The sequence below is a fragment of the Schistocerca nitens genome, chromosome 7, assembly GCF_023898315.1.
Source record: "Schistocerca nitens isolate TAMUIC-IGC-003100 chromosome 7, iqSchNite1.1, whole genome shotgun sequence".
NCBI lineage: Eukaryota > Metazoa > Arthropoda > Insecta > Orthoptera > Acrididae > Schistocerca > Schistocerca nitens.
Window position 1 is genome coordinate 585,097,180 of NC_064620.1, and position 24,076 is coordinate 585,121,255.

The 24,076-nt window shown below is 42.6% G+C and overlaps 1 protein-coding gene across 1 annotated transcript in view; it reads left to right on the forward strand.

The window, feature by feature from the left end:
• Positions 1-17,178, forward strand: part of LOC126194858 (EP300-interacting inhibitor of differentiation 3) — a 117,995-nt gene extending 100,817 nt beyond the window's left edge. Inside the window, exons 6-7 of the mRNA XM_049933202.1 lie at positions 321-436; positions 15,550-17,178. Coding sequence (XP_049789159.1) covers positions 321-436; positions 15,550-15,606 — 173 coding nt within the window. The 3' untranslated portion in view covers positions 15,607-17,178. The remainder of the gene's footprint in view (positions 1-320; positions 437-15,549) is intronic.
• Positions 17,179-24,076: the final 6,898 nt, after the last annotated feature.

Genomic DNA, 24,076 nt, shown 5'->3' on the forward strand with positions numbered 1-24,076 from the left:
GACAATTCAGAACATTGTCATGTCAATGATGTCACCCCACAGGATGATTGTAAACTTTTTTGTAACTTATTACTCTTTTATGAAGTTGCCAAATTACAGGTGTTGTGCTGACTTCAGTCATCTTTTGAGTAAAGTGACATTTACATGACAGCTCTTTTTTTTTAATGGAAGTGCACTGCTATTTTGAAATACCTTAGTATGGATGCTTAGGAAGTTGTGTTGTAGAAAAATTAAAATATCTTTTTAGTGTCTGCATCAGTAGTTAATCTTCTAGTGAAAGCAATTAACATTTCAGAAGAAATTGGCATCTCTCTTTTCAGATGAAAACAATGTTCCAGTCCTTGTACCAGTGAGCTCATCTGAGATCGCCAGGAGAGAAAAAACTGGCATCACCAGGAAACAACTCATAATTGATATTACAATGGATGATTGGCAGGTATTGTTTCATACTTCATCCTTTGATAAAAGATTTGCATTTTTCTCATCTTAACTTTCCCCCAAAACACATTTGACAGTCTCATTTCCAAACTGCAACTTCATTATATTTTCAAACATTCCATTCTTACTTGCCTTTGTACATGATAGAAAGATCTAGCAGCTAAATATTTCATCCAGTAGAGACATCAAAGACTGACTTCTGATCTGTATGAAACTGTTGCAGTACTGTGTCAGTCAAGTTTCTTATGTAAATGATATTTATTTCTATTTGGTTGCAGCTTCATTTTAGATTTAACTTTTCAAACTTGAAACTTGTTGACGGGTAAAAAAATTTAGTGCTGGAGTGGTACTTAAGCCCCATTGGATTTCTGTAGGTGCCACTGTCCTTTGTGACTGAGCTATTTAGGCAGGACATGCAAGCCACTTTTCAACTTCAGTCTGACAATACCTCTCTCCTACCTCTAAACTCCTTAACTGTACAAAATATATTGCTAGATCAGTAATCCTGGAACAAAGTATATTGCAGGAAGTGACTCAAACAGCCTAAAAATTAACAAATATATGAATTGGTTTCTACATAGTTTATGCTGTTAACCTGACAAAGTTTCACATCATAGAATTAGTTACAAATGGAGTCATTCAGAAAGCTCTGTTTTTTCGCTTGCCACAGGCTTAAATAAATGAGAACCAAACCTATTCAAGGGAAACTTCTATTCAAGGGTCCCCTGTAGGCAGAGCTCCTGTTCATAATCACAGTTGTTGGCAACACATTTATCATGTAAAAGTGCTCCTGAATGTGTCAAGCTTCTCAGTATCTGCACAAATTTAGGAACTGTCTCAGACATCAGAAGTTTCCCTTCATGTTTGACTTTTCTGTTTGTATAAGATCCATCCAGAAAGTAAGTTTCCTGCTGTTGTTTCCTTTAGAGTCGACGTATTTAGCTGGGAAAATTGCACCTCTGCAACAAATCTATGTGTGACAATCAAACGCAGGCCGGACAGGTCCCCCTGGTGCCAGTACTGTAGCAGCAGTGCCCCGAAATGGCATCTCTTATTCATTCTCCCGCTGTCTGCGAGGTTCAGTCAGTGATAAGGTTCCTTAATGCACGAAACATGGCGCTCGTCAGAATTCATCATCGGCTCTGTCAGGTCTACGGGGAGAACATCACAAGCAAACAGATTGTGTGTCACTGGCTTAGGCTTTCTTCCAAAGGTAATCAGTGTGTTCATGATGAAAAGTGTAGTGGGCGAATGTCCCTCATGAATGATCACCTGGTTGAGTTGGTGCAGCAGCACATCATGGAGAACCGTCGCTTCATGATTATGGAGCTCAGCAGCCATTTTCCTCAGATATCGTGATTCTTTAAATGCAAACATTTTAGGTTAGACTTTACCGTGACTGTTATTGGCATTAAATGAAACAAGTGTAATGTTACCAATCACTGTTTGTTTATCTCCATGACGCGTTTCAAAGGTTTAAACCTCCATCAAGTGGATTTACATTTAGAAGGTTATATACATAGAAGAACCCTGGAGATACTAAAAGGTATCAGATAGATTATATAATGGTAAGACAGAGATTTAGGAACCAGGTTTTAAATTGTAAGACATTTCCAGGGGCAGATGTGAACTCTGACCACAATCTATTGGTTATGACCTGTAGATTAAAACTGAAGAAACTGCAAAAAGGTGGGAATTTAAGGAGATGGGACCTGGATAAACTGAAAGAACCAGAGGTTGTACAGAGTTTCAGGGAGAGCATAAGGGAACAATTGACAGGAATGGGGGAAAGAAATACAGTAGAAGAAGAATGGGTAGCTTTGAGGGATGAAGTAGTGAAGGCAGTAGAGGATCAAGTAGGTAAAAAGACGAGGGCTAATAGAAATCCTTGGGTAACAAAAGAAATATTTAATTTAATTGATGAAAGGAGAAAATATAAAAATGCAGTAAATGAAGCAGGCAAAAAGGAATACAAACGTCTCAAAAATGACATCGACAGAAAGAGCAAAATGGCTAAGCAGGGATGGCTAGAGGACAAATGTAAGGATGTAGAGGCTTATCTCACTAGGGGTAAGATAGATACTGCCTACAGGAAAATTAAAGAGACCTTTGGAGATAAGAGAACCACTTGTATGAACATCAAGAGCTCAGATGGAAACCCAGTTCTAAGCAAAGAAGGGAAAGCAGAAAGGTGGAAGGAGTATATAGAGGGTCTATACAAGGGCGATGTACTTGAGGACAATATGGAAATGGAAGAGGATGTAGATGAAGATGAAATGGGAGATACGATACTGCGTGAAGAGTTTGACAGAGCACTGAAAGACCTGAGTCGAAACAAGGCCCCCAGAGTAGACAACATTCCATTGGAACTACCGACGGCCTTGGGAGAGCCAGTCCTACAGAAGAATGCTGAAGATTAGATTGGTAGATCACATAACTAATGAGGAGGTACTGAATAGGATTGGGGAGAAGAGGAGTTTGTGGCACAACTTAACCAGAAGAAGGGATCGGTTGGTAGGACATGTTATGAGGCATCAAGGGATCACCAATTTAGTATTGGAGGGCAGTGTGGAGGGTAAAAATCGTAGGGGGAGACCAAGAGATGAATACACTAAGCAGATTCAGAAGGATGTAGGTTGTAGTAGGTACTGGGAGATGAAGAAGCTTGCACAGGATAGAGTAGCATGGAGAGCTGCATCAAACCAGTCTCAGGACTGAAGCCCACAAGAACAACAACAACAACAACAGTATGACGTGTGTGTGTGTGTGTGTGTGTGTGTGGTTGTGTGTGTGTGTCTGTGTGTTGTGTTATGATTATTTGGAGGAACTTGTGGTGCTGTCTAGTGGAGAAACAAAACATATTTCAGAACATGGTTTTTGACAAAAATTAAACATATGCCTAACGGTCTACATAAAATAAGTAAAATAGAGTACCTCCAGTGGTCACAGGTTCCTTTCACTGTCATAACATATCACATGTATACTGTCATATTTTGTAAAAAGACATGGCGTCTGGCAACTATTGGGAGCAAGGACCGTATAGCAAAATAGGAAACACTATCACAAAGTACAAAGAATATACATCGTAACAACATTATTACAGAATAATTTTTTTAAAGGATTTGGAGATGTTGGTTCTGAGGTGTTGAATACATGTGTTGGAATAAATACTTCAGCTGGTATATAAATCGGATTTTGACAAATTAAAGTAGCTTAAACTTCATACTCACTTATATAATCAGGTGAAATGTTACAAACCTAAAGTACAATAATCATATTGGCTACAGTGGTAAAATAATACACAAACAACAATTTTGGTTGGGAGTCATGGATAGATATGAAAGGCTGGAGGCAGAGGGAGTGTGGTGGGGGGGGGGGGGGGGGGGGAGAGAGAGAGAGAACAAACTCTTAAAGATTATGTCTGTTACCTAGAATAACTACCTAAAGATGGGTAATACATTGGTTAATGCTTTAAATTATGCAGATTGGATATAAAGTTTGTGCCAGTAGTTGATGCACATTAATTTCAAACTGACAATGGGTACAAGCTACTGGTGTAATGACATATCTGTAAATGAGGTCAATCTCTTGTACACTTGGCGGCTGTCTTGGTAACATACATAACTAAATATTTATTGGACGAAAGCATTGATATGTTCATAGACACTAAAAAACACACAGACAAATTTCAAGCTTTTGCAACCCACGGTTGCTTCATCAGAAAAGAGGGAAGGAGAGGGAAAGATGAAAGGATGTGTGTTGTAGGGGAGAGTGTAAGGAGTCATTCCAATCCCGGGAGCGGAAAGACTTACCTTAGGGGGGGGGGGGGGAATAGGAAAGGTATACACTCGCGCTCGCCCACACACAACACAACACAACACAACACATCCATCCACACATATACAGACACAGGCAGACATTGTAAATGCAGAGAGGTTGGGCAGAGATGTCAGTCGAGGCAGAAGTACAGAGGCAAAGATGTTGTTGAATGACAGGTGAGGTATGAGTGGCGGCAACTTGAAATTAGCGGACATTGAGGCCTGGTGGATAACGGGAAGAGAGGATATATTGAAGAGCAAGTGCCCATCTCCGGAGTTCGGATAGGTTGGTGTCAGTGGGAAGTATCCAGATAACCTGGACGGTGTAACACTGTGCCAAGATGTGCTGGCCGTGCACCAAGGCATGTTTAGCCACAGGGTGATCCTCATTACCAACAAACACTGTCTGCCTGTGTCCATTCATGCGAATGGACAGTTTGTTGCTGGTCATTCCCACATAGAATGCGTCACAGTGTAGGCAGGTCAGTTGGTAGATCACGTGGGTGCTTTCACACGTGGCTCTGCCTTTGATCATGTACACCTTCTGGGTTACAGGACTGGAGTAGGTGGTGGTGGGAGGGTGCATGGGACAGGTTTTACACCGGGGGCATTACAAGGGTAGGAGCCAGAAGGTAGGGAAGGTGGTTTGGGGATTTCTTGGGGCTGAACCAAGAGGTTACGAAGCCTAGGATGAATCTCTGTAATTTTAATGACATAGGCAGTTGCTGAAAACAGAGATGATACTATTGTAAATATTGCCATTTTTGTCATTTAAGATGGATTGTTTGGCAGTTGTATATTTGGAGTGTTTCAAGGATGTCTAGTTTTCTGCCTTTTGGTTGGATATGTACGATGCTGATACTTGTGTTGTTAACATGGTGTTTTGTTCCCCCTGTCGTTGACATGGTGTTCTGTTTCATGCACGTGGGTGGCTATTGCTGATGTGTGGCACTTATTGTGTTTTTAATGCTGCCATGTGTTCTTTGAATCTAATCTCAAATGATCTGCATGTCTGACCTATGTAGAAGCAGAAACAGTCCAAACATTCAATTTTGCACACAGCTGTGTGTTGAAGTGGGTTTTGTGTGTTGATGTTGTGGGGTAACTTCTGTCCAATCTTGTCTGTGGTAAAGGATATGCTTATGCTTTTTCATTTGAAGACATTGGCAATCTTATATGAATGTTACAAGAAAGGAGATTGTATAGATGATATAACATTGTTTTTATTTTTTGTGTTGTGATTGCTTTGCCATTATTGAGTGTTTTAGGGTGTCTACTGTGGAGCTGTTATAACCATTTGCAATAGCAGTTTGTTTTATTATTTCAGTTTCTTGTTCACATTTGTCTTCAGATAGTGGTAATTGGATAGCTGTATTGATCATGTACTGGAATGCTGCCATTTTGTGGGCTGTGGAGTGACAAGAGGAGATGTGGATTGTAGTATGCGTTGTGGTGTGTTCAACTGTGAATTTTATGTTCACGAACCTATTGTCGACCCCTGTTCACGAATCTGGGTATTTTGACATTGGCCTCTCAATATACTGTCATTTCCTGTTAACAATACTAGCTTGTTCCCAAGAATAAGCACCTTTCACTCAGTTAATGCTTGGCAGAAATCAAACCTGCATTTGGATCGGACTTCCTTAACTCTGGTGCAGAAAGGTGTGCAGTATACTGCTGCATCCGTTTTCAATAAGCTACCACTTGAATTCAAGAATCTTAGCAGTGATCCATGCGCTTTCAAGTCGAAACTGAAGAGTTTCCTCGTGAGTCACTCCTTCTATTCTGTCGAGGAGTTCCTTGAAAAATTAAGCTGATTCTTGTTGTATTGTTGATTGTGTTTACTTAAACTTATGGACTGACTTTTTTTGGGTTCATAAGCATTTATTTTATCTATTATTACTTTTATGTTCTAATTTCACACGATGACACATTCCATGACCTTGGAGATTTGCTCCTCAATTTGGTCCTACTGAGCTTGACATGTAAATAATTAATAAATAACTACATGCAACATCAGGGTCTCCAGTTTGTCCTTCGTGCGTAATGGGACCAAAGACATCAGAATAGACACTTGCCTTTTTATTTTGGTTTTTGAAGGGACGTATTAAATGATAATGTAAAAGTAATGGTTTACTGGTGCAATTTGAAAATGTATGTTCTACCAACCATGCAGTGCTTTAAATGTTTGTGTATTGGGCATGTCTCTTCATACTGCACAAGTGATCCCCATCTGTAGAGAGACTGAATAGCTGCTGCCTAGGAACAGTTTATGCACCATTCACCAATATGTACAAACTGCTGGGAGCATCAGTTTCCTCAGTTAAACCATACCAACTAAGAGAAGGAAATTTGCAGAAGTTGCTGAAGGTACCCAGTGCTATCTTGCCTGATAATGCAGCTGCTTGGGTGCCTCTTGAGAGCCACGTATAAGACGTGCTTATCTGCCACCACCGACCTGAACTCTCTTGCATATTTGCAGTGTTTGCAAGTGCAATGTGGTACGGTTACTACCATATCTTGCATTTCCTGCCCCTTCCCAGTCAGTGCCATTGACATTAATGACTAAAATGAGTTACATCAGTTCATTCACTATATGTTCTCATGAAGTGAGCAAATAAAAGCAGAACTTTAGTGCAGGACGACCCAAAAAGGTTACTGAAGGATTAGTTCCATCTTTTCAAAGTGAACAGCCTATGACCCTCGTTCCTGTGGACTTGTGCTGTAAGGCTATTTTTAGAAAGATTAGTTTTTTTTTTTTTTTCATTCTAGATGTTCCTTCCAGTTTTGTGTGTGTTTTTTCTATTGTGTCATTTACTGCAAAAATATTCACAACTTGTTGACATTATGAATCCTGTCCAACTTATTGCAACCTCTGACTGTTTGTAAAATTTTCATTTCAGCACCCTGTCTGTGGCTAGAATCCTCTTTTCATAACCCGTGCCTCACTGCCATACAATAGAACAAGTAGAGCCATTAGCTTACAGAACTTAATTTGTATGATTTTTTGTGTGTATTTTTAATCTTCTGCTTATAATGCCATATCCACCCTGAAATCTCTAATTTAACATCTACATTCTTATCATCATTCCCCTCAGGGGGCTCAGCATTTAGTTGCTGGGTACGGGCTTGGTGACCCCGGGGTCCGGGGTCCCTGAGCTGGGGACTGGGAAGCGCCACCAGTCCTCAATACCGTAAGCTCTGAGCGTGCTTCAGCGACCACCGTAAGGCGCGACGGTGGAACGTTGTACGATACAGAGCCCGGAGATCTTGGCTTCACTGCCTGGGTCGCGAGGATGGTATAAAGCTCTATAAAAAAACCTCAGCCTCAACGTGTGCTGCGTGCTGAGGGGACGCATGGCTGTTGAGGTAGAACAGTTGCTAGCGGGTGACCTCTGGGCAACCTGCCGGCCCCCGGTTGTATTAGGCTTACCCAGGCAAGTGGGGCTGTATCTGGGTGGACATTCCTTCCCCTAGCTGCTCGTGGGACCACCATGAAATGAAATACGAATAGTGCACAAGCACAAGTCTCTAAGAAAGGAAAGTTCAATGCTTTAAAGTATGACCTCCAATCATTTCCTTCCCTGTCCACGCCAGGGGAGGAACGCCGGTCTAAATTACCTGGTGAGACGTATTCTCCTCGATTTCTGGTTTGCAGCCGAACAGATGGGGACTCATTTCTCACCACAAAGCCTCAGTTTTTTGTGGAAAATTTAGAGGACAAGTTTGGAGAAGTTGAGGGCATGTCTAAAATGAGGTCTGGAGCAGTCTTCATACAGACAGCATCCCCAGCACTGTCACGGGCATTGCTTGCTTGTGACAAGCTCGGTGATGTTGCAGTCTCCATTATGCCTCATAAGAGCCTTATTTTTCATCGTGACCTGTTGTTGCAGTCTGACGACGAGCTCTGTGCAAGTCTGGAACACCGTGGTGTCCACTTTGTACGACGTGTCTTCATGGGACCTAAAGATATAGGGTCGCCACCGGCGCCTTCGTCTTGGCTTTCGAGGGAGACACCCAGCCCGAGAAGGTCAAGGTGATGAAATATCGATGTGATGTTAAGCCTTATGTCCCTCCTCCAATGCGCTGCTTTAAGTGCTGGTGGTTTGGCCACATGTCATACAGATGTGACGCCAACCCTACCTGTCGGGATTGTGGACGTGCCTCCCACCCCAACGTCCCGTGTTCGCCGCCACCTGATGGTGTCAACTGCGGACAGAAACATTCGCCTTGCTCTTCAGACTGCGTGGTTTATCAAAAAGAACAGAAGATTATGGAGTATAAGACCTTGGACAGGCTCACTTACACAGAGGCCAAACGCAAGTACGACCGACTTCACCCTGTGCGCATTTCATCGACGTTTGCTGCAGCAGCTTCGATGTCACCATCCCTGGCGAAGAGCCCCCAAGCTCAGCCACTTTTTGTGGGCCCTCCAGCCCGGCCGTCTATTCCTGCCCCCCTGGTAGTTGGGGGAACACCCTCTTCCATTGCTCCCGTTATCAACATCGGGAGTAACAACCCCTCCTTCCCCTTCAATCTCACAAACCAACCAACCAACCAACCCCTCCTCCTTTTGGGGACTTCGGTCCCCACCTCTGAGCCGGAGAAGTGCCCTCCTCCTTCGGCTCCCCTCGCGCAGAAGTGATCGCTTGGTGCCCTCCCTTCCACAGTTACTGCCCCTCCAGATGTCAGCCAGTGGCTGAAAAGGTGACAAACTGAGGGCCATAGGGCTTCCAGGTCTTCCTCGGTCCACGAGGCTGGGTTGGAAAAGCCCACCCAGCATGATAAACCGAAGGACAAACGGGACTCTACCAAAAAGAAGAAAAAGCAAAAGGAGAAGGACATAGAGACAGAAAAGGAGTTCACTGCAGCACCTGAAGATGATTTGGAGCATCTAGCGTCCACTCAGGAATTAGATGTTGCTCGACCCGCAACTCCTATGGAAGTTGATCAGGCTACTTCGCAATCGGTGGCAGCGAGCGCTTCTAAGGCATAACCTATCCCCCCACCCCCATCCCCAGGTTCTTTCATGTCTTCACAGTCGGATACCATTATCCTTCAATGGAATTGCCGTGGTTTTTTCCACCACCTTGCTGAGTTGAAACAGCTTTTGTTTCACTTCCCTGCCACTTGTCTGGCCCTAAAGGAAACCTGGTTTCCTGCTCGGTGGACCCCCTCCCTCCGTGGCTACCAGGGTTACTATAAGAACTGCGTAGAATACGACAGGGTGTCTGGCGGTGTCTGTGTTTATGTTCTTGCCACTGTTCCTAGTGCCCCAGTGCTGCTTCACACGGCTCTCGAGGCTGTGGCTGTTCGAATCCGGGCAGGAATGGAGCTTACCGTCTGTTCCCTCTACCTTCCCCTGGATAGGTTGTCCCTCTTGCCGACCTAGCTGTCTTGTTTGCCCAGTTCCCCCCACCATTCCTCCTTTTGGGGGACTTTAATGCCCACCACCCTATATGGGGTGGGGCCCAGATCTCGGGCCAGGGTAGGAACGTTGAGGCTCTCTTGGCACAGCAGGACATTTGCCTCCTTAACACTGGTCCTCCCACATATTTTACCTTGACTCATGGCACATACTCGGACATTGACCTCTCTCTTAGTAGCCCTGGTCTTATTCCATACCTCAGTTGGAGGGTCCACGACGACTTCTGTGGTAGCGACCACTTTCCTATCCTGGTTTCTCTTCTCAATCCCAGCCCCCTGACCAGCTGCCACGATGGTCTCTTTGTGGAACTGATTGGGCAGCCTACACCTCAGCTACTATGGCTATTGCTCCGCTTCCTGGTGACATTGATTTGGCAGTGGACGAGGTCACTATCGCCATTGTTTCTGTTGCCGAGGCAACTGTCCCCTATTCTTAAAGTACCCTAAGGTGTAAGTCAGTCCCTTGGTGGACACCAGAGATTGCAGAAGCTATCCGGGACCGCTGGCGAGCCCTGCAACGACATCGGCGTCATCCTTCCCTAGAGAATTTCTTGCCTTTAAACGGCTGCGGGCCCGAGCTCAGCGGTTAACCCGACGAAGCAAACAGGACTGCTGGGAACAATATGTTGCCACCATAGGTTCTCGCACCTCCCCATCTCAGGTGTGGTCGTGGGATCGGTGCATTTTTGGCTTTCGCCCTCATGCGTCTGTCCCTTGCCTTTCTCTTCGGGGTACACTTTGTACTGACCCAATCACTATCGCCGAACATCTGGCAGAGTACTTCGCTCATATTTCCACGACAGCAGGCCACAGCGCATAATTCTGCACCATTAAAGAGCAGGCAGAGCGTATGCGGTTGTTGTTTCACACGCATCGCTGGATATGATACAACGCCCCATTTAGTGAATGGGAGTTCCAAAATGTACTTACAGCTTGCCCTGATACCTCTCCAGGTCCAGACCGAATGCACAACCAGTTTCTTCACCATCTCTTGGCGTACTGTCAGGGTGAATTACTCGCCCTGTTTAATCACATCTGGACGGAGGGTGTTTTCCCAACTCGTTGTCAGGATAGCTTTACCATCCCGGTGCTCAAACCAGATGCAGATCCGCTGGTGGTTGATACCTGTCGCCCTACCAGCCTTACCAACGTAACGTGCAAACCCCTGGAACGGATGGTGAGTCGGCGGCTCATGTGGATCCTCGAAGCTCGGGGCCTCCTAGCCCAGCAACAGGGGGGCTTCCGTCAGGGCCGCTCAGCGATCGACAATTTGGTCTCGTTAGTCAGCTATTCGTACAGCTTTTACTCAGCGAAAACATCTAGTTGCTGTTTTCTTTGATCTTCGGAAGGCGTACGATACCACCTGGCGCCATTATATCCTTGCTACACTGCACGAATGGGGCTTACGGGGTCCACTTCAGATTTTTCTATGGAATTTTCTCTCCAATCGCTCCTTTCAGGTTAGAGTTGGCACTTATTTTAGCTCTGCTCATATTCAGGAGAATGGTGTCCCGTAGGGCTCGGTTCTCAGTGTTCCCCTCTTTTTGATGGCTATTAATGGTCTTGCAGCTGCGGTGGGCTCATTGGTCTGTTCCTCTCTATATGCCAATGATTTTTGTCTTTATTACAGTTCCCCAAGCATGAGTGTCGCTGAATGGCGGCTGTAAGGAGCTATCCGTAAGGCACATTTTTGGGCATCCAACCATGGTTTTCAGTTCTCAGCCTCTAAGACCCGAGTGATGCATTTCTGTCGTCGTCGAACGGTTCACCTCCATCCAGAGCTCTAGCTTGCCAATGAATTCCTTCGCATTGAGGAGACGCATCACTGCCTTGGCATGCTGTTTGATGCTCAGCTCACTTGGACACCTCTTCTTCGTGAGATTAAACAACGGTCTTGGCGGCACCTCAACCTCCTTCGCTGCCTCAGCCACACCGTATGGGGGGCTGCACAAACAACCCTCCTACAGCTTTATAAGGCTTTAGTCCAGCCACGTCTCGACTACGGGAGCGTGGTGTACGACTCAGCAGCACCTTCAATGTTGCAGATCCTCAACCCGATTCTTCATTGTGGCGTCAGACTGGCAACAGGTGCCTTCCGCACTAGTCCTGTGACTAGCCTTCTTGTTGAAGCCGGAATCCCTCCCCCTAAGATTCCGCCAACAGCAGTTGCTTGCGTCATACATCACCCACGTCCATGCCTTGCCCGACCACCCAAACCGCAGGCTCCTTTTTCCATCTTCTGCATTCCCCTCCCCACGACGGTGGCCTAGGTCGGGTCTCCTGATCGCAGTCCACGTTCTTTCCCTTCTCTCATCACTTGAGTCCTTTCCCCTTCCTCCAGCCTTTCGGCCCTCTTCTTCTACCCCTCCTTGGTCCCTCCCTCGCTTGTGGTTTTGCTTGGATTTGTCCTGCGACTCCAAGTCCTCTGTTCCACCTGCCAGTCTTCGTCAACAATTCCTGGCTCTTCTTGCCCCCGATGCAGATGTAGTCTACACCGATGGTTCTGTGGTCGATGGACGCACTGGGCTTGCTCTCATCCACAGCGACTATGTTGAGCAGCATTCCCTGCCTTGTGGGAGCAGTGTTTTCACTGTGGAGCTGGTTGCTCTTTATTGTGCACTTGCTCACCTTTCCTCCTGCCCTGGGGAGTCATTTGTCATATGCAGTGACTCCCTTAGTGGATTGCAAGCACTCAACCAGTGCTTTTCTCAGGACCACTTGGTGCGCGGTATTCAAAATGCTGTTTTTGCTCTCGCCAAGTGTGGTCATTCAGCAACGTTTGTGTGGACCCCGGGCCACATCGGCATTCCAGGAAACGAATATATCGATCGGTTGGCCAAGCAGGCCACCACTTCGCCACCCTTGTAGCTTGGTCTCATGGAAAGAGACTTCCGGTCAGCCCTACATCGCAAGGTCCACGATGTCTGGAGCTCTGAATGGTCTGTCTTGAACGCGCCAAATAAGCTCTGCATGGTCAAGTTGTCTGCGACCGTATGGAACTAATCCTTGAGGGGCACACATAGGGACTCAGTTATTCTCTGCCGTCTCCGAATTGGACATACGCGGTTGATCCACAGCTATCTCCTTCGTCGTGAGAACCCGCCCAAGTGTCACTGTGATGCAGGGCTGACAGTGGTCCATCTTCTGATGGACTGCCCACTTTTAGCCCTCTTGCGGCAGTCCTTTAATTTACCAGCTGCACTGCCTTTAATTCTCGGTGACGATGCCTCTATAGCTGACTCAGTTTTACGTTTTACCTGTGCAGCTGGGTTTTATCACTCGCTCTAGTATGGGCGCCCTTGCATGATTTCTCCGGCTACACCCACTCCAGCGACTTTTAATTGTGACGTGGATACCAAAATAGTGTCTTTTTTGGTAACAAGTTGTGTTGGTACCTCCATCAACGCTTTTCAGCTGGAGGTTCTTCGTTTGTAGTTGACTGGTTGACCTTTTACCTGATCCATCAACCATTGTAGTCTGTTTTACTCTAGTCAACTATTTGCTCTGCTCCTTTCAAGTGTCCTCTATTTTGTGTTCTGCGGTGTTCATTTTAGCTCTGTACCCCTTGGTGTTCCCTCCATCTGGGTGCAGAAGTTACGCTTTTACTGTATAGGCTTTTTACAAGTATGTCTGTTTGGAACTGAAGACTGATGACCTCGATGTTTAGCCCCCATCAAACCCCAAAACCAACCAACCGACACCCACTCAACCTAGCGGCCAGTGGCACCTTAACTAGTGTGATTTTTCTTAACCAGTCTCTCATTTAAAAAGTACAAATTTCTCCTTGTTTGCTTGCATTTTACAACCTCCCTTTAGTTTACTATTCTGTCCAAATAATTATTGCAGATATCTCTTGATTGTCACCTTCATTTGCTACTATTCACATGCATCTTTTTCTCTGTCATCTCTTTGTTGTAATGTTCTTTTTTAATGTCACAATCCTCTCATTTTCTTAAACCTCTTTTACGTTTTCTGTCATAATAATACTATATATTAACAAGTGTGAAATGAAATTAATATAGCACATTGAGGTGGGGTATGTTACTTTATTGTGAAAGGAACTTGATATACATGTGGACAAGGCTTGAGAAATCCCCTTTGTTAATTACTTCTCCTAATCCTCATACTCCTGCAGCTGCTGCTATCAGTGTCATTTCTTAACTCTACTTACTTTGTAATGGTTGTGGAAAGATTTTGAATTGCTGTTAGAATATTATTTCTCATTGACCCTAAACAATGTCTGCTGATAGTTGCTTTAGTGTGATGTATTGTGTTAAGCATAATTATAATTTTTACTAAGTCATTTATATGTGTGTCTCTATGAAAAAACATGATAGTGTGTGGCAGTTCAAATTTCCATTTGCCCCATCAAGATTCAGGTTTTCCATAATTTCAACAAATTGCTAATCCCCCCCATAAATTAAAAGAACACTATTATACTCTGGAATACTAAAGGAACTGGTACAGGCAAGCATATTCAAATACAGAAATATGTAAACAAGCATAATACGGTGTTGTGGTCAGCAATGCCTATATAAGACAACAAGTGTCTGGCACAATTGTTAGGTTGGTTACTGCAGCTACAATTGCAGGTTATCAAGATTTAAGTGAGTTTGAACATGGTGTTATAGTTAGCGCACGAGTGATGGGCACAGCATCTCCGAGGTAATGATGAAGTGGGGATTTTTCCATATGACCATTTCATAAGTGTAACGAGAATATCAGGAATCCAGTAAAACATCAAATCTCCAACATCACTGTGGCCACAAAAAATCCTGCAAGAACAGGACCAACTACAACTGAAGAGAATCGTTCAATTTTGACAGAAGAGCAACCCTTCTGCAAATTGCCGCAGATTTTAGCATGTGAACCATTCAATGAATCATCGATATGGGCTTTCAGAGCTGGAGGCCCACTCATGTACCCTTGATGACTGCACAACACAACGCTTTACGCCTTGCCTGAGCCTGCCAACACCGACATTAGGCTTTTGATGATTGGACACAAGTTGCCTGGTCAGACAAGACTCGTTTCAAATTGTATCGAGTGGATAGATGTGAAGACAACCTCGTGAATCCGTGGGCCCTGCATGTCAGCAGGGAACTGCACAAGCTGGTGGATGCTCTCTAATGGTGTGGGGTGTGTGCAGTGAGTGATATGGGACCCCTGATATGTCTAGATATGACTCTGACAGGTGACACATACATAAGCATTGTGTCCGATAGCCTGCATCCATTCGTGTCCATTCCGATGGACTTGGGTAATTCAAGCGGGACACTAAGATACCCCACACATCCAGAATTGCTACAGAGTGGCTGCAGGAAACTCTTCTGAGTTAAACACTTCTGCTGGTCACCAAGCTTCCCAGACATGAACATTATCAAGCATATCTGGGACGCATTGCAGGAGAGAGCTTCACCCCCCTTGTACTCTTACGGATTTATGTACGGCCCTGCAGGATTCGTGGTGTCAATTCAGTAGAGTCCATGCCACATCGTGTTGCAGCACTTCTGCATGCTCACGGGGGCCCCTACACAATATGAGGCAAGTGTACCAGTTTCTTTCGCTTTTCAGTGTATTACTTGGAAACTAAGTAAGTCACACCTATGTACTTATTTTTCATGACCAAACTCTGAAAAGGGCAAAAGTCTCAACTAATACACGAGTGTAAGTGTGTCAACTACTGAAGATGGATAAATTGTCAGAAGCTGCCATGCTAAGCACAAGAAACATGATGTTAAAAAAATTGTAGTAGCAGAAATAGTTTATTCTCAAACAGAAATAACTTTGATCCTTGCTAATATTAATCTTTGTTAATTAATTTTGATCAGTTGATGTAAATAATAATTTCTTTTTTTTCTTTCAGTACTTAATAAAAGAATTTGATATACAGCAGCCACTGTTCAGACCAAGAACTGGATGATAACATTCGTAGGTGCAAGTCATATTTTGAAGATTAATTTGTACCCAACTTAAAAATTTCATTGCTCAGTGGAGATTTGAAAAATGAGACATGTCATTGACATTAAAGTCAAAGGAGCAGTCTCATAATTTGTATTCTGAGACGGGTGAACTAGATCACTCAGTTTCTTTTTAGTACCTGATGTCTGTGTTGTATGTGTTGCATATTTTAACAAATAGGTGTGAAATTGTCAACAACTGAAGAATAAATTAAGTATTCAATGTAAAAGTTAGATGTAAAGAAAAATCACTTTTGTCAGCTGTTTTCTGTTACGAACTTTTTAAAACCATCTTCAGACGTTAGCTGAAATAGTACACAGTTGTTACGGCGATGATAAGATCAAATCAGCTAATAAAGACTTAAGTTTATGCAGAGATTTGGCTTAAGATGACTAAATATATGTAAATAGTTGGCTACATATGATTGATAAAGCTTTGATGTGTACCTGATAAGTACAGTACATCTCTCTTATTTGTCCTACAACAGCCGTCTCTTTAATGTCCATGTGTTGCTTTCAGAATTAGAGATGGTGACCTCGATATCTGTTTTGAGTATTGGTCCTCATAAAATTGCAGAAAATTTTACAGTGGGAGGGAGAAGATCTTGTTTGATACAAATAAAAATGTTACATGGCATTGCAAATCTGAAGCTTGACTGTCATCATGCATAATAAATGTTTTTATTTGCAACTGGTTCATATGTGGTGACATTGCAGGGGTAGTAATGTGGGAGGTTGTATAAGAAATTTTACTTCTGTGGAATTGGTTTTGGGCTACTTTTCCAATTACCGTCAGCATGTGTGTGACCTTTAGCGATAGAATTAAATTAACCAACATACGGAAAATCTCCAAAACAGAGAAATGAATATTTTTTCATACCATTTTGTCAGTGTTCCTTTCCTGAACCAACTAATTAACAGTGTTGTGAAAGGTTACACAATATGACACACACACACACACACACACACACACACACATTTATATGACTGTTCCACGGTAAATTACCTCATTTGACCAGGTCACAAATCAGTAAAAGTCTGGTGCCATGTCTATATTGTGATATGCCTATAAGATTTTATTTTCAGATCTATTTTAATTAGAGATAATACACATATACACTGTACTTTTAGAACACCATTATAGAATGACAGGCTTAGATATGGCTGGGTGCAGTGATCAGCCAGCCTGTTGACTATATGTTATTGAGTTAGTAGACCATGAAATTGACTTCAGTCCTGCTGGCTTTTACATAAAGATACTCTCAGGAATGTACTGTATTTACCTGACTAACATAACACACACACCCTCCTCCCCCCCCCCCCCCCCCTCCACTTTTTTATTTTATTTTTAAAAGAAAAAGATACTTTGTTAGAAATTTTTATATTTTACGTATTCTGACTGATCAAAATTGCAAACTGTTTTATTGGTAAACTGTCGGCCTAAAAAATTTAACATTATAGCTATTGTAAACTAAGTCCATTTATTGTCAACATTTTGGTAATGTATGGAGAAATAAATGACACAATGAAATTTTTATCTTCCATCCTTATTTACGTACAACCTAAGCCAGTAGTATGTGATACCACTATTTTAATAATAATAATATTTTTGAATCCTTTCTGGCCGGCTGTGCGTGGCCGAGCAGTTCTAGGCGCTTCAGTCTGGAACCGCGCGACCGCTACGGTCGCAGGTTTGAATCCTGCCTCGGGCATGGATGTGTGTGATGTCCTTAGGTTAGTCAGGTTTAAGTAGTTCTAAGTTCTAGGGGACTGATGACCTCAGATGTTAATTCCCATAGTGCTTAGAGCCATTTTGAATCCTTTCAGTATAGATTCAATAGAGATGAATTAGGGCCCTATACAAGCCACACATTGTAAATCTGTCACAAGTGAGCATTAAAAGTTCAATTCAGGACAGTATCCATTACTTGAAGTTGTGAGGTTGTATCGCCAAGAATTATTACCAGATGTAAGTTGTTCTTTGATACCAGATCCTTAACATCCTGGGTGAAGTGTCCCCTGAAGGAATCAAGGACAAACATTTCCTTCTGTTATGCAAAGAGCCTGGTATTTTGTTCAAAGTAACATTCACCGATCTAGCATTGGGCCATTTGTCATCCATCCCTCTCCTTGACATCTAAAGAGAAGTCGTGCAGGCAGTTTCTTTTCTCTCATATGGAGCAGCTTCCTTCAGTCTGCTAGTGTACTCAGCATTACTGTTATTCTCATCAAGAGGTGATGTATATCAAAATAAGTGTCTGATCAGATTAGCCCAAATAGACTAGCAAATAGTGGTACTGTTTTCTTAAATTGATTATGTGATAGTGATAAAAAAGTAGATTTTTGTCAGATGCTGGGGGAGGTCGTCGTGCTAGCATTGTTTTGTGTTGTAATGTAGGCCTTGCCACCACCACCACCACCACCACCACACACCAGTCAGTACATGTTTTGAATTCTGCAATGCATGCAGTTGGAACATTTCTCTCTGTCTCCTGCACTTTGTCGGCTAATTTTTCAAGTATTGAGGAAGCCTTCATTACATTTCTTTTGCACGTACTGCTGCAATTCATGAAACCCTCCCTGCATTGGACCTCAGAGAGTTTGTGATGAAGAATTGGTGTTCTTTAATTTATTTGTAATATGATGCCATCTCGGAACATACTCTTCTGTGACAACAGATTTTCTTCCTGCTGCAATGTTGTTTGCAGCGTTTGTTTTGTGCATCATCATTAACTTCGAATTAGTGTTGTATTGTCTGTGTGAACCAAATGTGAACTGTGATTTCATGTATCCATGTTTCTCATTAGTCACTGCTTTTGTTTTCATCCATTATCGATTGCTATAATTTACAGTTTATGCAGTTCTGACAGTATGAGCAAGCTCAACCACTCATTATTTCCTTGCTTCCCACAGCTGAATTGGCCGAAATTGTTCTGCTTTGTATTAACAGTACACTTCGAAACTTGTTGCCAACCTTGAAGAGAGGGGAAAAAAAAAAAAAAAAAAACAGCACTGTGGGGCGGCAGCAGCTTAAGCAGCGTTGATGAACCTCACGTTTCGTCTGTTGTGCCACTTTTCAAGTTTGCTGAGTGAACATATTTTTGGTAGTGTTAATTTGGCTCGTGTAGAAATGTTTACTATTGAGTATTCATCTATTTGTAAAGTGGGTTCAACTCCAACTAAAATTGCATTCAGGAAAACTGCAGTTATAGTGTGATAAAAGTCCATAAATAGCTTGTTATGCGGGATACATGCCTGTAATTTGCTACGTAATGTGACTCATAGACGCCACTGCCCTCTCAACACTCATAGTGCTTGGCCAAGCTGGTGCCATTACTCCCCCTCCTGCCCTGCAGAATTCTTTAGATTAAATCTGCATGACCTCAGTTGCCAAAGATTCATCTGCAAATGCCAGACCATCCTGATGTTAAGCTCTTACACAAAGTAAATATGTTGAACTCTGCCACTACAATTCAATTTGTGAATGTGTAAGACCTCTGTATTTTTCAGATTACTAATTCGAGGAAAACCTCGTCTTATAGTCAAGTAAATAAAGTAATATATTGCAGGAAAGGAACTGTATTTGCACTACTGAATTGGCTTGCGGAGTTACCGTTCATAGCATGCTTTGGAGCAAGATCTTCTATTCAACATATTTTGCAGGTTGTATATTTATTTTCTAATGAAAGATTGTCTTAGTTCCCATTTTTATAATAGCAATCTGGAAGGACCACTTATTATCAGCATTTTTTTTTTTAAGGAGAGAAAAAAAAAACAATAATGCCAAGATCAAACCCTTTACCATCTAAGCCACTGCAGTATTTATTTTTCAATACTGTTTATAATATAACGTAAGTTTGGTGTATTAATGAATAATTCGTTATCCAGATGGTGATTTGTAGCAGCATTATTGTAGCTAAATTCTTTTTTCCCCGCAAGAAATGTAAAAATATATACAGGGTGATTCTAAATTAGATGCCTAAAACTAATATTAAATATTGAAGGAGATTTACTTACTTGAAAAATTTTTTCTCTGTTGTGAAACTGACAGGACATTTATCTTTCTATAAATGTCCCACATGGCTTCCTCTCATCACACAACAGGTACCCCGTTTGTCCCCCTCACAGCTTCCACAGTGTGGCCTGCTACGCACGAGAGACCTTGACCTTTCTTATGACGTGCCACAAAACCTGTTTCCACAAACTGATCATGCCACGCTTTCAAAGTCCTTGCATGAGGTAGAGCTTTGTGATACTCTATTCTGAAGCATCTTGTGTTTTGTCGTACCACTATACTTAACAAGTTTCACATCCTTATATGTCTCCAGTGTTACTTCACACTCACTATTTATGCATAACAAGGGAGTAGATCAATATCAGGGAGTGTAGGATTGAACATTTAGATATTTGAAGAGCTCTGGAGAATAATCAGTCATTGGTTTAGAAATTATTTACTGGTGCTTTAATATAACTAATTTAGAATAACCCTGTATAATGATAAAAAAAGTAAAGTAAGTTTCAACACCAGAGTGTTCTACTAATCATAATGTTGTTGGAGGTGGAGTGCCATTGCCACCCTCAAACTTTCTATTGACTTACCCACCACGATGCAGGGGTTCCACAGTTAACATGGACTCCAAACCCTGATGCAATTAGGCATTTTTCAGTCTAACAAGCATTTGCCAGAGATGGAAGAAGTCATAAATGATACAAATCTGGGGATAAAACCTGAGACATTTGATTTCTAGTCCACTGCTTAACCAGTGAGACAGAGCCACATATTTCTTTATTAGCTGAGTCTTTTATTGGGTTAAAATACAATGAACTGAAACATTGTACAGATGTTGATGAAAAACTTAACCATTATCAGTACAGCATTCAAATTATTTGCATTAAGCAAAAATTTAAAAAAAGGAGGTGCCAGTTTTAGTGCACCTTTTGTATCCACAATTGTACCTGTAATTTTTTAAAGCAACATAAACTGATTAATTCCTTGCAGAACATTTTCTCTGTGATATGTCTACATGTTCTTTGAACTGTTTTTAAATGTAACTTAGAGAAATTAAACAGTAGGATTGCCACATATATTATGGTAAAACAACAATTTTGTCTGTAACACAAGGAAATTAACATGGGATATTTATGTTGATGATATGAAAGACTTGTTCACATTTGTTGTAGATGAAAGTGATTTGTCCAAATTTATTGTTAACTGTATACATAATAAAATTGAGAAGTGAAATACAACACGCTCTATTTTCTTTACCTTGAGACAAGAGGGGATTGGGTATGTGATGGAGGAGGATGAGGAATATTACAAAAAAACAATAATTTATTCTCTGTTGTATTCTTATATGTTGCGTCAAATCAGTTTTATTGCTAAATTGACTTTAAAAAAATTCTTCCAGCTGTTTTATCAATCACATAAAATCGGTAGCAGCAAAATTTTGTCTGGTTTTTCGTTATCAGTTGCTATTTGAAAATAATGTTTTTTAAAATCATTATTTTGCTTTACAAAAATCTAGTAAAGATTTTCCCAAAGTGAATCATATAACTCAACAGTATCAGAATCTGAAATTACCAATGTCTGAAGAAAACTGGAATTAATTTTTTCTAATTTCCTGATTGTACGGTGCCAGAATTGGCAGTGTTACATCTTGATGAACAAATCATACAAAAAGAATTCCATATTTTCTTTTGGTACAAGTTGATTGAAAAGTAGATTGAACAGAATATGAAATGGTTGTAAGTCCAAAAATGGGTGACCTTTAAAAAAAATTTTTGACTAAATTGATCATCAATATAAATTATAGTGGTACAGAAACAAATAATAGCTAATCTGCAATTATTTCTGAAGAATGTTAAAATAAGCATGGAACATTATGGCTGTTTTAATGGGCTAGTCAACTATCCTCCTGTTTCCTGCTATCCCTTAAAGTTTTGTTCCCCTTTGTGGTAGTTTTGTGTGTGTGTGTGTGGGGGGGGGGGGGGGGGGTTGATTTCCCCTTATAAATTATGTCTATAGTATGAACCCTCCCCCGCCTTGGAAATTGTGATGGCCATTACCCCTTGTGGGGCAGTGCTTTTTCATCTACTCGGGGTCTCCTCATGGACTAGATTATTAAGGACTGTGATGTGCCTGATGGCTCCCCTAGTGCTGCTTATTTATGGCACTTCGTTTGCCCTTCATCTGGCACTCACTTCCCCTCACATCCTCCTTTCATACACTGATGACCAGGTTATCCCGCTGAGCTTGCCATCACATTGATTGGCCTCTCTATACCTTCTAATCTCGTGTTTACCCCCTCTTCATCAGGTTGTATTGATGAAATTGTCCACAATGTGTCAGATACTATTATTCTCTCCACCAGCATACCGGATCCTGTTGACAGACCCTTTTTGCCACCAACCAGGCCCATAGTGGAGCACGGCCATTGTCATTGCTATCTGTGATTGCCATCGAGCTTTGAAATACCTTACGTGGCACCCACACTTCATCAGTCTTATTACCTTTAAATATCTTTGAGTCAAAGCATATAACTAATTGTGTGGGGGAACATTTGTTTCCTCCTTAGCTGGTTCATCCCTTTGTCACAGGCATGGGCAATGCTCCACAACCCTCAAGTTTACCATCTACCATAATCCATCCCGGGCCTTGCTCTCTGGGGTGGCCTTTGTATGGATCCATAAGTTCTCGTGGAATACCTTACAACCCATTTTGTGACAGCATCGGCATTAGCCTCCTATCTGGCCAATCCTCCTCTTACGATATACCCCTTGTCGGCCTCTGCAAGTTATTTGAACAGATGATGGCTCATTGGTTGTGTTTGGTCTTTGAATCTGGGGAACTTTTGTCTGCTTACCAGTACAGTTTTCAGGAGGGACGGTCTGTGGATTGATCATCTGCTTCAGTTGGAAACCAGTTCTGCAGGTCTCTTCAAGTGTCGCCATATTTTTGCAGTTTCCTTCGATCTTTGTAAGACCTACAACACGGCTTGGTGCCATCACATCTTACTTACAGTGCATGAGTGAGGTCACTGAAGCCACCAGGGACCCAGGAGAATGATGTTCCAAAGGCTTCTGTATTAAGTTTCTTTTTCTTCTTCATAACTATTAATGGATTCATGAGCTCTGTCAGCCTGTTGGTCACACCTGCTCTGTATGTGAATGATTTCTGCATCTGGGCTAGTACACATCTGGTCAACTTATGCAGATCAACAGCCTCAGTGTGCAATCTGGGGCGCATCCACATTGACTTCTTCACCATGTTTTCATTTCTCTGCGCTTAAATTGTAGGTGGTACATTTCTGATGCCATACTTCAGTCCATCCAGATCCAGACCTCTACCTTGAGGCCCAACATCTGACCATAGTCCCCCAGTTCCATTTCTTGGGTCTTCTTTTTGGAAACAAACTTACTTGGTTGCCCTATATCCGCCTCTTGAAGATTGGCTGTTTCTGTAAGCTCAGTGCCCTTTGCGTCATTGCCCATTCCTCTTGTTGTACAGATCGTTTGATTCTCAGCTCAGCTGCCCTTCCACACTGCTCGTCTTGGACCCAGCCCACCATTGTGAAAGTTCTGCATTGTCTGTTGCTGGCGTAAAAACAGTCTCACCACTGTTTTTTTGTTCCCTTTTCCTTTCTTTGTTTCCCTTCTCCTCTTGTTCCTCCACTCTGGCATTTGAGGTTCATTTTCTTCTTACTCCCTGTGCACGCCTGAAGGTCGGCCCACACGCCTGACGCGTAACGCATGATGGGGTAATGAATAATTCCCAGCCCCTGGTCGACAGGTAGGATTCACACGTACCCCTGGTACAGGCTAGGCCTACCTTCCCAAATTGCCGATTGGTCCCTCTGCCGGGTGTTCGGGTAGTGTGACCTGAGGTGTGAACAATCACCTAAGGCGAGTGTTCCCTTTGTGAAGAGGACCCCCATTGGAAGGAGCGTGCCATGGGAGACACTGGCAATCATGGGGGATTTTCTAGAAGTGAGCCAGTCATCTTCACAATCAGCATCTATGAAACGTAAACGGAATGAGGTTAAATGATTCAAAGACCCCTTCCAGCTGCACCACAGTTCCTCGTGGTCTCACATAGTGAAAGATGGTCAGTCCTTCGCAGTGGTAAATCCTTTAATTATTATTCAGAAAGGTGTTGATGCAATTGCCGGTCCTGTGAAATCCTGCTCTCGTTTACAGACTGGCACTTTGCTTTTGGAGACTACTTCTGATTCTCAAGCACAACAACTGTTTGCCGCCTTGATCCTCCATAGCTATCCTGTTCGTGTCGAGGCCCATAGAACTCTGAATTCTTCCTGTAGTGTTATTTACACTATCCTGCTAAACGGTCTGACTTAGGACGAAATCCAATCTTACCTCTCTGATCAGGGTGTCATTGCCATCTGTCGGGTGATGGAAAAGGTAGATTCCTCCTTC